This window comes from Lissotriton vulgaris, chromosome 6 (assembly GCF_964263255.1).
Source record: "Lissotriton vulgaris chromosome 6, aLisVul1.2, whole genome shotgun sequence".
NCBI classification, from domain to species: domain Eukaryota; kingdom Metazoa; phylum Chordata; class Amphibia; order Caudata; family Salamandridae; genus Lissotriton; species Lissotriton vulgaris.
In genome coordinates this window covers 847,924,933-847,943,181 of record NC_141694.1, presented here as the reverse complement: position 1 = coordinate 847,943,181, position 18,249 = coordinate 847,924,933, and the positions used below count along the sequence as shown (strand labels likewise).

Here is an 18,249-nt window from a genome sequence, read left to right as displayed (position 1 = left end):
GAACGTTATTTTCTTATTGATAGGGAGCCAGTGGAGGTCTTTTAGGTGACCGGAAATGTGGTCTTTACGCGGTATGTCTAGTATGAGTCTGGCTGATGCGTTTTGGATGCGTTGGAGTTTTTTCTGAAGTTTCGCGGTGGTACCGGCGTATAGGGTGTTTCCGTAGTCCAGGCGGCTTGTAACCAGTGCCTGAGTGACCGTCTTTCTGGTTTCGGTGGGGATCCAGCGAAATGTTTTTTTGAGCATGCGGAGGATGTTGAAGCAAGATGATGAAACTGCGTTGACTTGTCTGGTCATCGAAAGTGAGGAGTCCAGGATGACGCCCAGGTTCCGTGCGTGGTCAGTTGGGATGGGTGCTTTTCCTAGGGCAGCTGGCCACCAAGAGTCGTCCCAGGCGGAGGGAGAATTACCTAAGATGAGGACTTCTGTTTTGTCTGAGTTCAGTTTGAGACGGCTGAGCTTCATCCATTTGGCTACTTCTTTCATCCTTTATGTAGGTTGGTTTTGGCGGTGTTTGGGTCTTTGGTGAGGGAGAGGATTAGTTGAGTGTCATCAGCGTAGGAGATGATGTTGAGGTTGTGTTGGCGTGCGATGGCCGCGAGGGGGCTCATGTATACGTTGAAGAGGGTGGGGCTGAGTGAAGATCCTTGTGGTACGCCACAGATGACTTCGGTGGCCTCTGACTTGAACGGTGGGAGGTGGACTCTCTGGGTTCTTCCGGCAAGGAATGAGGTGATCCAATCCAGTGCTTTTCCTTGGATTCCGATGTTGTTGAGGCGTTGTAGAAGGGTGCTGTGGCAGACTGTGTCGAAGGCTGCGGAGAGGTCAAGGAGGATGAGGGCGACTGTGTCTCCATTGTCCAGTAGTGTTCGAATGTCGTCTGTTGCTGCGATGAGGGCGGTTTCAGTGCTGTGTTTGGCTCGGAAGCCGGACTGTGAAGAGTCGAGGGAGTTGTTTGTTTCGAGGAAGGCGGAGAGCTGGTTGTTGACTGCTTTCTCGATGACTTTGGCCGGGAATGGTAGGAGCGAAATGGGGCGGTAGTTTTTGAGTTTGGTGGGATCCGCTGTGGGTTTTTTCAGAAGGGCGCTGAGTTCGGCGTGTTTCCAGCTTTCCGGGAAGGTGGCGGATTTGAGGGAGCCGTTGATGACGTCTCGGAGATAGGGTGCTATGATGGAGTCTGCTTTGTTGAAGATGTGGTGAGGACATGGGTCTGTGGGGGATCCTAAGTGGATGGAGTTCATCAGGCGAATGGTTTCCTCGGTGGAGATTGGGTACCAGTCAGTAAGGATGTTCAGGGGGGGTGAGGGTATGGCAGAGGATTGGGTGGGTTGGTCTCCGGGTTGGTTGTCGAAGCTGTTGTGGATGTCTGCGATTTTGTCGTGGAAGAACGAAGCTAGGGAGTCGCAGAGGGTTTGAGAGGAAGTGATGTCGTTGGAGTTGGCAGTGGGGTTGGTAAATTCTTTGACTATGTTGAATAGTTCCTTGCTGTTGTGAGCGTTGTTGTCTAGTCGGTCTTTGAATACGGCTTTCTTGGCAGTCCGGATCAGTTGGTGGTGTATGCGGGTGGCGTTTTTGAAGGCGTTCCTGGTGCTGGTGTTTGGGTCTTTTTTCCAGGCTTTCTCAAGGGAGCGGCAGAGTTTCTTGGATTTCTTAAGATCATCGCTGAACCAGGGGACATTTTTGCTGCCTAGTTTAATTTGACGTTTTTTCAAAGGTGCTAGGGTGTCAGCGCTGTTGGTTAGCCATTGAGTGAGTTTAATGGCTGCTTGGTTGGCGTTCGATGAGAGGGCAGGGGGGTTTTGAAGAAGTGCTGAGGAGATCTGGTTGATGGTGATTTTGTTCCAGTTTCTTCGCAGAGAAGGTTGAGGATGACTATGGGTTGTGGTCTTTTTGTAGACAAAGTGGGCGCAGCTGTGGTCTGTCCAATGGAGAACTGAAGTGTGACTGAAGGAGATGTGTTTGCTAGAGGTGAAGATAGGGTCGAGTGTGTGTCCTGCGTTGTGGGTGGGGGTGTTTACAAGTTGTTTGAGTCCGAGGTTGGCGAGATTGTCCAGAAGGGTGATGGAGTTGTTGTCGTTGTTCTTTTCTAGATGGAAATTGAGGTCTCCCAGTAGAATGTAGTCCTCGGAGGGGAGGGCGTAAGGGGTGATGAAGTCAGTGATGTCTTCACTGAATTGTGTGCGGGGTCCTGGTGGCCTGTATAGGAGGGTGCCTCTGAGTGTGGTCTTGGGGTCGGTGTGGATCTGGAAGTGAAGGTGTTCGGCACTAGCGAGGTTGTCGTCTGAGCTGGTTGAGACACGGATGGTGTTCTTATGGACGATGGCGATGCCTCCTCCTTTTTGGATTGTGCGGTCTTTTTGGATTATCTTGTAGCCGTCCGGGATGGCTTTGGAGATGTCCGGAGCTGAGGAGGCGTTCATCCAGGTTTCTGTCAGGAAGGCGACGTTTGGAGAGATGGTGTCTAGTAGATTCCAAAGGTCGATGGCGTGTCTGTGGACCGAACGGGTGTTGAGCAGGAAGCATTTTAGGTGGTTGGTGTCGGATCTCTGTTTGGTGGTAGTGGGTGTGGCGTGGGCCTTGGTGCTGTCATACTTGCAAGAGTTGCATGCGAAGGGTCCATGGGTGTGTCCAGGAGCGGCTCGGGCGCAGGTGGGGAGTCACCCGGGGTTTAGTGCTAGGAGGGTGGTGTAGTCGTAAGTAATGTGGGAGGGGTGGGTGGGGCGAGGAACAGGGGGTCTGGCGCTGGGCGTGGTATTGGCGCGGACGGGCGTAGACGGGCTTACCGTTGGCGCACCTTCGGCGCGGCCGCAGCGCGTGGACGCTGCGCGTTGGGACATCTGCCTTAAATGGACAGTGGTGGGGGCGGAGCGTGGGAGGGTCAGCTGGGAGGCGGGATCCAGGTGGAGGGAGGGTCTAGGAGCACACACAAAATGGCAGCAACAACAACAATAAATGCTGCGATGCCGTGCGAGGTTGGGGCCCAAACCTGATTAAAATGGAGCGCTATGGGGATGAATGTAGGCAGTGGTGGCAGGAAGCGCTGTGTAGCAGAGAAGGCGCTACAATTAGGAATGCACCCAGCGGCAGTGAAATTGTTAGGGGAGATGCCCAGCAGTACGAGGTAGTTATGAACAGCAGAAAGTACCTCTTTAAACACGTGGTAAAGTTAAAACAAACACAAAGCCCAGCAGTGCGGTGCGCGATGAAAAGAATGAACTTTACAATGCGAGTAATCCACTTTAAATAAACAATGCCCAGCAAAGCGGTGCGCGATGACCAGAATGCAGTACAAAATGCGCTTGCTCCAATTTAAATATACAATGCCCAGCAAAGCGGTGCGCGATGACCAGAATGCAATACAAAATGCTCGTAGACCTAATGTAAGCAAAAGATCGAAAAGCACAATGCCCAGCAGTGCGGAGAATGTTACAATTACTCTGGTTAATATTAAGGTGGCAACAGGACCAAAATTGATCCAACACATGTGGATTTCATTCCCACCAACACGGGATACAAATACTAGAATGACAAAACAAAACACACACAGGCTTGTGATGCAAAGTAAAATGTCTCCATTCATCATGTGTAATAGGCAGTATAATTTTATGCTTTATATCGATCTGGAATTTTATTTAGCCCTACCCAGTATCGGCTCATAATAGGACCCTGGGATATCCAAATAATTTCATATTTGCTGTCAGAAAATAAAACATGTCTCTCCACTCTCAGCCGTAGCCGTAAATCAGAACGGGCATACCTCTCCTTTCAGGGCATATTTGTAACTCTCGGCCCCCCAAGGAACACAAAGAGAACACGTCCTGCACTCACTGAGTTTAACACAGTGGTGAACCCGAACTGACGGGGGGCAAGGAGGACCCCTAAGAACACAACCTGTGTTCAGGGAAAGAAAATAACAACGTATACACAGTTAGCGTTCACTCAGAGCTCACATAAGTTCTATGATGTTACCACCCATAAGGCTCCCCCACATATGCTCTATTAGCAGTATTACTTACTGTTCCGAAGGAGAAATCACACTGATTCGTGCCTGCCGTCACTCAGCCGTGTAGAGCGGAAAGACGCCGCCGCCATGCCGTTAAAAGCATCTTTTCCGCATCCACCCCTGTCACGTGTCATAGGCGGGGGTGAGTGCATCATGGCGCGTAGGCACGCAGCCAACCATAGAAACGAATGCGGGGGCTTTGATTACAATCCAAAAGCCACTCCCCTGCCTGGCTCATCCGACAATCACCAGTGCGTTATAATCACACATCGGATCTATATTAAAAGGGATGGTCTGCTAATAGCAGGGAACCCAGCCTCCACCCTTGATCGTTCTCTCTTAAACTGCAAAGTCGGGGGAACCGTACTGTATTAAAAAACTATTGAGATAGATTTCTGGTGTGTATGTGTGTACCTCTATGTAACTATGTAGCCCAGGACCAATAGTTCCACAATTGAGGGGCACGGCCGTGCCACCACTACAATGGCCATTTAGCTTGATGGGATCACCCTACATAGTCATCACCCTACATAGTCATCACCCTACATAGTCATCGCATGTCCAAAAGGACAGAAGGCAACGACTCGCACCCACAGGGGGGAGATGTCACACATAAGTCATAGCTAACATAGTCTGTAAGTAGTATTCATGAGACCCCAGTAATACGGGCAAGGATTTACCGAGTGAGAGCATGCCATGGAATATCGTCATTCAGTCCCCACAAGTGACTTTTTAGTCGATACACCCATTTTTGTTCCCTCAGAAGGAGTGCTCTATTCCGGTCACCCGCGTCTGATCCCAACTGTAATTTTTCAATAACTGTCCAGCTCAAGTTCTCAATAGTGTGTTTGGCCTCTAGATAGTGAGTAGTCAATTTTGTATTTGACCTCCCATATCTGATGGTACTACGATGTTCCATGATTCGGGTTTTTACTCTTCGGCTGGTCATACCCTCATACTACTTCTGACATGGGCAGGTAAACAAATAAATACTCCCTTGGAGTTGTAGTTGGTATGGGACCTTTGTTCCCAGGGATAGGCTAGACCAGTCTCAATACACTTCGTGTTGTTAGTTAAGTGGCACACACTACAGGAACCACACCGAGTGTGGCCCATCACTGGGGGCAAACCTGTCACAGTGCTGGTCGCTCCGAGTTGCACCTTCTTAGGTCTAACAACACAAAGTGTATTGTTGTCTTCCCCCTCCCTATGCTCCATCCTGTGCGTGGCTATGCCAGGATGTTTTGTAAGCAGACCCGATGATGAAGCATGTCACACACATTCGTGTGTGAGTGAGGGCAGTCTTCTAATATACAATTTGTGCCATTATATGTATGTATATTTATTACCTACTGGCAGTCATCAGTAGGTATTTCTAGTTAGGACCTAGTTTCCAGAGGACAAGCGTTTTTGACTTGACATCTTTGGTGCCGGTTGACGACATTTTCACAAAACGTCCCCAAAAATGTGTGCTACTGGGTCTTATTGGCATGGAAAGTTTTGGGTTCATCAGTCAAGTGCATTTCCCATGTTAATTCTCCTAGGGATTTTGAACACGACTACAGCCCGAACTGCTGGATAAAATTGCACCACCTTTGGCAGAAAGGTAGCTCTTTTTTCAGAAAGAGCCCTTTTTGTTATTTGGTATAAATCTGTTCAGTAATTTTCCTGGTGCTGGGGCCCCATCATTTTTTTTAAATTGTTGCTGCGAAAGTGCGAGGATTTGCAGCAACAAAAAAAGGCATGTCTGGTCTCCCGCGCTTGTTTGCACTTTAGCCCACTGGTGGGCCAGGTCCCAAGGGCATGCTTAATCGGGAAGGAGAGCATGTGGCCCCTCTCCTTCAGCTCTTAAGAGAGCCAGGGACAAACACCTCCCTGGGGCTTTATAAATATATTGGAGGGAAAATTGTGGACACCCTCCATTGCCCTTTAAGGGGCCTGGAGACACCATCTCTCTGGGGCCACAAATCCAAATAATAAAAGGTAAGGGCGGCATAGTCTGCACCAGGATCATTTATGGCCCCAGGGACCACCACCTCCCTGTGTCTTTTTCATTTTTTAGATGGAGGGGGGGCTGTGTGGGCCCCTTCTAGGCTGCTCTTGGCCCCGGGAACCACCACCTTCCCAGGGCAGGCCCTTGAAACTGAAAGGAGGGGGGCAGTACGGCACCCCTCCTGGAGCCACCAATGGCCCTGGGGACCACCCCCCCCCAGGGCCGGCGGCTCCTGCTATCCCCGGGGTGCCTGCTCTCGGGAGATAGCAGTTTGATTTTGCTTTGACAGCTCCCGCCATGCTAGAGCAAACAGTAAGTCCACTCCCAGGGACCGGAAGACTGCACCCATCAGCTAGAAGTGGACTTCATCGGTTTTCAGCTGGCAGGAGAACAGATGAAAAGATTTCCCCCACAAGCAGAAAGCAGCATTTTTTGCTGCTCTCTATGTGTGGGAGCAATGCCGAATCCCGCTGGAGGCGGATAGCCAGCAGGGACCGTGGGAACACTGAGGCTGCCCCTGCCGTCCCCTGTGCCCTGGGTTGGCTGCAGGGCACCAAGCATAAAGAGACCGGGCCCAGGGGGATGGGGTTACCTGAGTCTGGAATCGGCCCAGGTAGATGGCCTGGCGGCCCCCTTCCCATTAAGTTTTGACCTGGCCGTTCTGGCCCTGATGCTCATTTCACAGATATTAAACCTCAGTGGGAGGCACTTACAAAAATAAACATAGCAAGTGCCCCAGTTGAAGCTCCACTTCCAGGGCTAGGCGAAGACAAAGCAAGTGTGTTTTCTCAGCAGTTCCACATTGAAAAATTATCTGAAATCCTTGGGGAAGGTGAATGCATCGTTGATCTATCAGAGTGCAATCTTTAGTGACTGTGACAAGTAGGTTCTTTCTTGGCCTCTCCTGGTGAGAGTAGATGGTTCTCCCATTAAATGACTACGAGTATACAAATGTGCAAAATCACCTGAAGCTTCACTCGTTTGGACCCGCCGTAACCACCTTAGTTGTATGAAAAGGTCATCCCTAATTTTAACAGATGATGGATACCTTACTAAAAAGCCCCCAGTTCAATTCGTGCAGATTTCGATGACGCCTTCTTGATGCCAAGGAATCTGAGGACATCTCTACCAAACAAAGAAGCACTTGCTTCATATAGCTAAGAGTAAGTACCCTTCTTTGGTGTAGATTCACCTCTTTGCAGTCTTATTATCTTCACTATAGAGCAGAGGTTATGGTTCTCCCTTAAAAGGACTGCGAGTATACAAAAGTGGAAAATCACCTGGAAGCAATGCCCATTTGGTAATTCACTGTCCCCCTTAGTAGTATGCAACTCACAGTCTCATACATAGTCTCACACAGCCGCTTACACGCCAAGTCACTGACCCATACAGTCACTCACACACCCAATCTTAGACCCATACATCCACTCACAGACCCATACAGGCAATTGCACACCCCCACTCACAAAAGTTAGATGTTACAGTTAGGAAATAAAATCAAAAACCTTTGAAATTCACTAAAAAAACAAAGGTTACAGGGGCATTATAATTGGGAAATAGCATTAAAAAACTCTAAAATCCACTAATAAACCAAAAGGTTACCAGGACGATACAGTTAGAAAATAACATGGAAAAAACATAGAAATTCACTGGAAAAAAACAAAGGTTATGGGGACATAATAGTTAGGCTCAGATTTTACTCATACATAACCATTGAATTTCAGCGATTATAGTTACCTGAGCTAACTATAACTTAAGCCCCCGCAATGTACCTCCTCGGTGACATTGCTCACGACATCACTGATGACATCTCAAATGGCATAATTTACAGAGCTGCTCACACAGCCACTCATAATACCCACACACCCACTCCCACAGCCTCTCACTCATAGAGCCACTCACACACCCATTCACTCACCCACACACCAACCCACACAGCCACACTCTCACCCCTACAGCTACTCACACATCCACTAATTCACCCATACAACCACTCACACCCCCACTCACCCATACAGCCTCTCAACACAGCCACTCACTCACCCATACAACCGTGCATGCACCAACTCACACACCTACACAACCACTTATATATCCATTCACACATACAAGCGCTCCCACAACCACTCACTCACCCACTCACCCATACAGCCACTGACACTATCCAATACAGCCACTTACACACCCACTCAGTTACCCATACAGCCACTCATCCACCCATACAGCCACTCATCCACCCATACAGCCACTCATCCACCCATACAGCCACTCATCCACCCATACAGCCACTCATCCACCCATACAGCCACTCATCCACCCATACAGCCACTCATCCACCCATACAGCCACTCATCCACCCATACAGCCACTCATCCACCCATACAGCCACTCATCCACCCATACAGCCACTCATCCACCCATACAGCCACTCATCCACCCATACAGCCACTCATCCACCCATACAGCCACTCACTCACACAGTCACTCACCTATACTGCTACACACGCGTTCACCCATAAAGCCATTCAACACACCCACTCCCATACTGATAGTCACACAGCCACTTAGGTGACATATGTTAGAAACAATAGCACTCTTTAGTAGTACAAAAGAATAGTAATTTAGCTTATGCAGTAGCTTAGTATATAACTTTGTCTCCGAAACTTTTATGAAACACACTCATTGGATGATGTCATCAGTGATGTCATCTGAGATGTCATCAGTGAGGTCACTGACCATGACATGAGTGATGTAATGTGTGAGTCATAAGCAGTGCATTGTGGGGACGCAAGTTATAGTTTGCTCAGGTAGCTATAACTGCTGATTTTCAATTGTTTTGTATATGTGAATTCTAAGCCTAACTCGAATTTCCCTGTAACGTTTTTTTTTTTTTCAGTGAAAAAAAAAAAAAAAAATATATATATATATATATATATATATATATATATATATATATATATATATATATACATATAGACTATTTCTGCAACCCTTGGTTACAAGCCTGCCCACATACATCAAGGATACTGGACATTTCTTGGATCAAATCAAAATCATTACATGGACCAAGAACTTTTTGTTGATAACATTAGACACCGAGGCTCTTTACACGAGTATAGAACACCCCACGGGACTCAAGGCTCTAGAATATTTTTTGAGCACCAGACCGTCAGATTGTTACAATCATAATAAGATGCTGGTCGAGTTAGTGTCTTGGAGCCAATACCATAACTATTTTATGTTTGGTAAGGATGTCTTCTTGCAGAAGAGGGGTGTGGCCATGGGAGCCTGCTTCTCCCCTAGCTATGCGTGCTTGCACGTAGGCTATTGGGAGAGGCGGGTCCTCATGGGTTATCACCATGACATTTTCTCAAAACATGTACAAATGTGGGCACGTTTTATTGATGATGTGTTTTTAATTTGGAGGGGGGATGAAGCCAGTGCTGTGAACTTTATTGATAAACTTAACATCAATGATTACAATTTAAAGTTCACTCATCATATCAGTAAAAGCTCAGTAGACTTTTTAGATGTTAGGGTTTACACTAAGTCTGGCAAGTTGGCAACCACCCTCTTTAGAAAGGACACTGAGGGTAATTCCACCTTGCACGCGAGTAGTGCTCACCCGCGACACACAACCGATAATATCCCCTATGGGGAACTGCTCCGCCTGAAAAGAATTTGCAGCAGTGCAGAGGAATTAGTGAAATGTACATCAGAAGCCCTTACTAGATTTAAAGCTAGAGGGTATAACGATCTAACTCTCAAAAGGGCAGTATGTAAAATGAAGCAGAGATCCAGGGATTCACTTTTAGAGCAGACCAGCGAGATCACTAGGAATAGTGAGGACCCTGAGAACTCTCCCATCAGGTTTATTACATCATTCAGCTGCCAGGATAGGAAGATTAGGTCCATCTTGTCTAAAAGTTGGCCTATTCTCCAAACTGATGGTGTTTTGGCTGCTGAATTACCTGACAATCCAAAAATCACGTTTCGGAGGGGACCCTCCTTACGTAATCATGTCTCCAATTCATTTCCTGAAATACTCCAAAAGAAAAAATCCTGGTTTCCACCACAACTTGGGTTCTTTAAGTGCTCAAGTTGCCCGGCGTGTAAATTTGGTGTTAACACTAGCACCTATACGACCCCATTTAGTCCTGTGCCATTACAGATCAAGGGCAATTATAATTGCAGGACAGAATATGCTGTATATGTTCTGGCGTGAGGTATGTTGGGAGTACTCGGCTTGTTGTGCACGCCAGAATATTGCAGCATCTTCGGGCGATTGTGAACAATGACAACGCGTATCCAGTGGCGAGGCACTTCAAAAGCGTACGCAATAACAACCTAGAGTGTCTCAGCTACTTTGTGTTGACGTCTGTCCCTCAACCGCGCAGGTGAGGGGATAGAGATAAGATGCTACGCCAACTAGAGTCCAAGATGATACTAGAACTGGATACCAAGGTGCCGAATGAGCTTAACACCACAGAGGATTTATATCATTTTCTTTACAGTTGACCTAGTAATTAAGGTCATTATTAGCCTGTTCCCAAGCCCTCAACTAGTCAATGAACAACATCTGAATTCTAGAGGCCGTTCTCATATGACATTATCCTTTTATATCGCCCAAATGTCGTTTTCTTTGCTGTATTTTTCTCTATATAAAAATTTTCGTCATTCACCCTTATTTTTCTTTGACCTGTTGACATTGTAGATAGGGACTGACAAACCAATCTACAATATGAGTTTTGCACTTGTCATTATAGGTGTTAGGGGCACAAATAGTTTATTAGTAGATATTTACTAGACGTAGGCGCGGTATCTGAGAACAGAGGGGTTGCCATCATTAGTAGATGTCCCAGAGGCATCATTATTAGTAAAAGGGTTTGCCATCAATTTTAGATGTCCACGCAGGATTGTAAATAGTATTCATGGTCTTAACAGTAAAGTATTTATTAGCGTTTTTTGCACAGAGTATCTAGTTTCCATTGCATAGGATTGCACATTGTTCAAGGACAGTTTTTATAATAACAATTGATTTTTGTATTTAAAATGTTTTTAAGTATTTATATCATACTTTTAAACTAAATTGTCTTTTTGCACTGAGTGTTATGTTTACAGAATGCGATGATTTGCACAAATTATGCACTGATGGTATTATACTGTTTTGACCGTAACTATGCATTTATGCAGAAACAATCTTGCTATAACCCATGAATTTATTCAGTTATAAATTTGTTTCCATGTGGAATTAACATGGGATGTGATTATCACTTACCCCTGTACTCTGATGTGCCATGCAAACGTAGTAGTATTTTCTCTGTCGAATTGAATCACATGGTGTGCACTAGCATGTTGCCAGTAGGTAGTTATAGTTAGGACCTATTTTCCATAGGAAATTCACAACATTCTGTTTCCAATAACTTTGGCGCCAGTTGATGAATCTTCGCAAAATTTTTAAAACTTGTGGGGCGCTCTGGTCCGCTCCTATTTTATATATATATATATATATATATATATATATATATATATATATATATATATATTTATCTCTCAAACATTGCACTTGTATTCAGTTTTCGCAATATGTTTGACTTTAACAACAACATCCTGAACAACATTTGTGCATGTAAAGGATACAAACTGCATTTGTGCATGGAAAGTGTGCAAACTGCATTTGTGTATGGATGCATTTGCAATTGTTAGCATAAGTTTTGTTGGGTACTCCAGTGCTTGCTTTCATTGCTAAAGGATTAGCCTCATTTCATTCAGAATCCTTCTGAGTCTGTTGCCTCTGATTTTTATGACATTTTTTTGAGAACTGTCATCCTGTTGTCGTAACCAGTTTAAATGAGGTCAATACATTTTATGCTTTGAACATCAGTGACCTTTAACTGCTTTCACAAATATGACTTTGATTTATGAGCAAGATTTTATTGATTTTTTTTTTCCCTTACCGGGGCATGTTCTTTCCTGTTTTCTAATCATGGTGTCACCCTTGTTCTGCTGATAACCCCTAAACTAATGGTGATCTTGGGCTTGTATACAGTGATGCTGAATTTGCCTGTCATGTCCCTAAGTTCATGGGGCAGCTGAATCTAGTTTGTTGCCAGCCCAACCATCTGCTGCTATCTTCACATTATGCCTTTGTAGCTGCCTATCAAGAAGGTGGCTGCGGCCTTGCCAACCTATACATTTTGATATATTTACGGCGATATAAGAATTTGTTATTAATCTTGTAGTGACACAAATGACAATTTTATTGAATAGTCACTATACAGCCAGTGTAAACCAGTTGTATTCCAAATGACATTGGTCTGTATTTCCCCTCTGCTTTCTTATATTTACAGCACAGGCCAGTGTGTGGACCCCAGAACTATAAGAGGTGTGACAGTTGTTTGTGGTGGCTGATACAATCCCCTAACAGGAATGAGGAAACCGTGTTCATTCTTTATTCCCAAAAGAAAAGAGGCAACTATACGTTTCTGACCAGGCTTCCCTTTGCTTGCCTCTTCCAATAGATCCAGACGAGCCGTTGTCGTCTGCCAATGACAGTATGCCACGCTACTGCAAAAACGAAGACGGTGACATCTTCCTGGCAGCAGAGTCCTGGAAACCCAACGTCTGCACGAGCTGCGTGTGCATGGATGGCGCCATCAGCTGCTACTCGGAGTCCTGTCCGCTTGTCACCTGTGAGAGGCCGGTCCTTCGAAAGGGGCAGTGCTGCCCTTATTGCATAGGTGAGTGAAATGCAAGGTTCTCCTAACCCCGTCTTTGCCGTTGCTGCCAGAGGCGTAGTGAGCCCCCTCAAAACCCCACACCCTCGCTTTTCCGACTACTGCGGGGGTTGAGTTCTTTACGGGCTTCTTCTGTCTGTAACTCTCCAGGCGAAAGCTCGCGATTAAAGTAAAAGAAAGATGGCGTTGACAGAAAAGGGAAAGAAGAACATACTGTTAAAAGAAAGGAGAGGTTAAAGGGTGAAAGGATGGAAAAAAAGGGTGGATTGGTGAAAGGATGCACAGATGTGTGAAAGGATGCATGGGTAGGGGGGAGACAGGATGGGTGAAAAAGAAGATGGGTGAAAGGATGCGTGGGTGGAGGAAAGGATCTGTGAGCAATGAAAGGATGCATGATTGGATGAAAGGGTGAATGAATGAAAGAAAATGTGGGTGAGTGAATGGATTTATGAGTGACATGAAGCGTAGGTGGGTAAAAGCGTGGTTGGGTGAAATGAACAAAAGGGTGAATGAGTGGGTGATGGAATTTGTGGGTGGTGGAGAGGAACAATAAGTGAAAGGATGAGATTGTGGTTGAAAGGATGGATTGATGAGAGGACAGGTAAAAGATGGATAAATGGGTGAATGCCTGAATGATGGATGGAAGAACGAGTGGATGGTAGAATGTAAAAGTGAAATGGTGAATATTAGTGGGTAGATGGAAGGGTGAAAGGATGAATAGGTAGATGCTAGAATAGGCGAGACAAGGCTAGGGAGGTTTGGGTCATTTGCTTGGTGCCATCAACATTTTGGCTCAAAGTGGAGGATATTTTATTTATCTGCATACTCCTTTGGTTAGTGAATTTGCTAATCTGCCTTACACCGATAGAGCAGGTCGTTTCACTTTGGTAACGGGGAAACGTGTGGGTTACTGCATTGCTTTCATGTGTATTCATGCGCCGAATGTTGATGACACTGATTTTTTCCACTCTGCATGCTATGTTGCTTCCCTTAGGCGCGGATTACATATGCTTAGGGGGAGATTTTACCTTTCTTCTGCAGCCTGAAACTGATAGCACGAAACCCCGTGCTTGCAGGGTCCTCGCAGATATATGTGTCTCCATTGGCCTAGTGGACATATGGCGTGTGCGTTACCCCGAAATAAGCTATATATACACACTATTCGGCTCCTTACAACACTTGGACACAACTGGACTTTTGGCTGATCTTGCATACAATGGCACCCTGGTTCCGGTCAATGATCTATTTGCCTAGGACGTACTCCGACCACTCACCGGCCATTATGCGTATTAGTCTTCCTAGACCAGAGGGTTGTGAAAGACAGTGGAGGTTCCCAGGATAGGCTTTGCATCATACAGTATTTTCTGCTGAGATTCAGGAGTCTATAACAACATATTTTTACTTAAATGTGGGCTCCGTCAGTATACGGGTGACAGTTTGGCAGGCATTCAAGGCGTACATAAGGGGGTTATGTATTGCAAAACACTCCGGGGTCGCTAAATCATTGAGAAGCACGATTGCTCGCATAGAGGACAGTTTAAAAGCCCTTGATGATGACCAACTTAGGCACCGAGACGCGGCTAAGCAGGCTAGCCGCTTGTTACTGCTGGCAGAATTCAGGGAAGCTGCTGAAAGTGAAACAAACTTTTTGGGGAAATATGCCACCGCCAGACGGTATGGCGAAGGGGACTTGCCGGGACGTACACTGGCGCAATTATTGCAGCCTTGCGTGGGGAAAGCAGACATTACATCTATCTGTTCTGATGACTGGCAGTTACACACCGACACAGCTGAGATTAGAGATGAGTTCCATCATTACTACACAAATTTATATACCGCACGTGCAAAGTATAATGACGAGGACTGTAGGTCCTATTTCAATGAGATCGCTATGGTCTGGTTGGAGGATTATATGCAAAAGTTTTCAGCGGATCCATTTTCTAAGGAAGAAATTATCAGCACCATAGATGCTTTAAATGGTACTACAGCTCCAGGGCTTGACGGCTTTACTGGCATGTTTTATAAGCACTTAAAAGATACACTTGCCCCATTCCTTCTCAAGGTCTATAATGAGGCCCTAAAGAATAAAATATTGCCTCCTACACTTCGTGAGGTTGTAATTGTCTTGCTTTCCAAACCAGGCAAGGACCCATCTAGCTGTGGCTCTTATAGACCGCTATCTCTTTTGAATTTGGACTATAAAATCCTCGCCAAAATGATTGCGTTGAGACTGCATTGCTCTTGGATCGTATAATATCACCAGTGCAGTCTGGCTTTGTTCCACAAAGGTCCACTGCACTAAACTTGTGTACATTGTTTTCGAGGCTCCATAGAATCGCGCCGGAATCCGGCTGCGGCGGTCCTACTTGATTCAGAAAAGGCGTTTGACTCCTTGGAATGGCCTTTTATAGGGGCCGTAATGAAGAAATTAGGCATCCCCAAAGGTTTTATAGCCCTCACAGCATTGCTTTACGCCTCCCCTACAGCACGACTCCATCTGAATGGTACTTTGTCCACCTTGTTCACCCTCACTCATGGCAATAGGCAGAGTTGCCCTTGATTGCCTTCACTATTTATATTGGCACTTGACCCTCTGATGCGCCACTTCCAGTAGAAACATCTCCACAGATGTATACAATTTAACAGAGGCCCTCTCCTTATTTTGCTCTACGCGGATGACATTGGTATATGCCCGCCAGCCGCGTAACAATCTGAATCCTCTCCTTAGAGAGATCCTGCGTTTTTGTGGATACTCTGGACTGGGAATTAACTGGAGTAAGTCCGAGCGTTTTCCTCTAACGACGGACACCCCTGAATGGGAATGTGAGTTCCCGCTGAAATGGTGTCACGATTCGGTTAGATATTTGGGTATCCAGATCCATACAGAGGCGGACCAGATGGTGAACTGAACTATGGTACAGCGATACACAATCTTGAGGCGCAGGTAGAACGTTGGATCAGACTCCCGCTTTCCATGTCAGGCAGAATTTCACTCATGAAGATGATAGTTCATCCGAAGTTTCTATACAGGTTTCATAATATTCGTATTCCGCACCCAGATGGTTTTTTAAGACCCTCATATCATCCTATCAGGCTCGCTTGGGGTGGCAAAAGACATAGAGTGCGATGGGAGACCATGACCTTGCTATATGAAAGCGGAGGGCTGAGGGGCCCCAGACTTCAGAATGTATTACCTAGCGGCACAGTGCACCCTCCCACTCATGGTACCATCCGAATGCGCGCATTCCCTACAGCAAACCTGCATCTCATTTGACGCACTAGACTCCACTTCACGCCATTTTACCCCAGGGCTTTCCTTGTGACCCTAGAGGCATACAGAAAATGTCCACCTCGAGCTTGGCCTGGCGCAAACTATCGCAAGTGACTGGACGTGGCTCCCTGTACTTCGAAATCCCCATAGCTCACAACCCATGGCTCCCTATCACTGAAGAGAAATTAGTTATGCGAGTGCTCAAATCTCACTCTATAATAAGTTTGGCGACCTGTTCCCGGATGGGCAGGTATTCGATAATGCTGGGGAGAGTCGTGGAGCTGGACTGACTTTCATGGATCAGTTTATTTCCAGCAGGATGTGTAGGACTCTGCATGCTACAATATCGGAATATCCACTGGAACCACAGTCCTTTGAGCCTTTACCGCTTTTAATATCCAGCTCGGATGGGACTCGACTGATCTCTAGGCTACAGAAGGCCAGCATGACCCTGATTCCGTGCCCGGACACTAAGATTCGTACTGCATGGAAGCGCGATCTGAGCCATCCCATTTTGGATGACCAGTGGAGTTTCAGTTGTTCGCAGTTTAGAGAAGTATCCCTACAATAGTAGGCACAAATTAATTCCGTTTAAATATTTATGGAGAGCGTATATGACGCCGGCCAAACTGCATGCGATTGACCCATCCCAGCCGCGCATTGCCATAAGTGCAGCTGTCTCTATGCTGACTTTCCCCACTTGACATGGACTTGCCTCAAATTATTGGTGTTCTGGACTTCTATTTTTGAACTAATATCCCGAATGACATGGTTGGTAATAGAACCCTCTCCTGAGATCGCCCTCCTGGGATATGTTTATAATATGCCCAAGAAACTACGCAAATTTATTGTGCTGGCGCTGCTTCTGGCTAAACGGGCGATTGCCCTTAAATGGGGTAGCAAACTTCTTCCGACCACTGAAGTATCGCTCACTACTAGTCTCACTTATTGCAATACTAAGTGCAAACTATATGCCACATTGCTCCCACCCAAGTCTCGACCAAAAGATAAGTGGGATGCGCTCAAGATACATTTGCAGAACCTGGAACATGTCGCTCCTAGTCAGACTCCTTCCCGCATAGTACCCTCTGGCGTGGTTGAAATAAGTTAGCTACTAGACTATGTTGTTATGTTTCAGATACTCTTTTGAGCATGGTCAAGCTCGCATTCTGGACTACGGGGTTATAGGCAGAATGAATATGTATTGGTCAAACATTGTATAATTGTGTGTCACTTTGTAATATGCTTTTTGAGAATAGCATAGCACGTTGATACCAAATGTTTCAATCATTAACGTGTTTGTGAAGGAACGAACTGTGGCTATTGCATAGCTTTGTATATGTCGGAAAATGTTAAGTAAACTTTTCAACAACAAAAAAACGTGCTAATCTGCCTTGAAAACCTCTGTTGCAGTGCACAGACAGCAAAGTATGTTTCTGTAAATCTGTCAGTTGAGTCACAGCAGGACCCTTGTTAGTAAGTACGTGTCAAAAACAAAACTCTTCTGGAAACCAAAAACAGCCCTCCAAAGATTTGTTATTCGCACCCTGCATTACACTGAGCAAGTGTTGCGAAGTCCGTGAGGAGGTTAATTTGAGTTTTTCCAAGAAAATAATCAGGCCGCATACGACTTGTGACGGCAATGTTGCGACAGGGACACGCCCACTTCGAGGCCACGCCCCCTGCAAGACCTACAAATAGCGCGCTGATCACTAGCGCGGCAGATTAATTACGGAACCTCCTGAGGCACAGCCGGGAGCAGTTAGACCTTTGCGCAGCTCTTCATTTTAAAAGTGCATTTCTGTGTTTTTAACCTGCACCCACCTTCACTTCCTGACACACGAGTACAGTGTGCAGGTACCCTTCTGCAGCAAAAACGAGCGCTAGAAACGGGCGAAAATCGCCGATCCACTTCTCCCGCCATTGTCCTCGTTGCGACAGGGACACGCCCACTTCGAGGCCACGCCCCCTGCAAGACCTACAAATAGCGCGCTGATCACTAGCGCGGCAGATTAATTACGGAACCTCCTGAGGCACAGCCGGGAGCAGTTAGACCTTTGCGCAGCTCTTCATTTTAAAAGTGCATTTCTGTGTTTTTAACCTGCACCCACCTTCACTTCCTGACACACGAGTACAGTGTGCAGGTACCCTTCTGCAGCAAAAACGAGCGCTAGAAACGGGCGAAAATCGCCGATCCTCTTCTCCCGCCATTGTCCTCGTTGCGACAGGGACACGCCCACTTCGA

The 18,249-nt window shown here is 46.3% G+C and overlaps 1 protein-coding gene across 1 annotated transcript in view; it reads left to right on the top strand.

Annotated features, from left to right (window-relative positions):
- The window catches only part of CRIM1 (cysteine rich transmembrane BMP regulator 1), an 891,430-nt gene that overhangs the window by 815,543 nt on the left and 57,638 nt on the right, over window positions 1-18,249 (top strand). Inside the window, exon 13 of the mRNA XM_086926868.1 lies at window positions 12,518-12,736. Coding sequence (XP_086782994.1) covers window positions 12,518-12,736 — 219 coding nt within the window. The remainder of the gene's footprint in view (window positions 1-12,517; window positions 12,737-18,249) is intronic.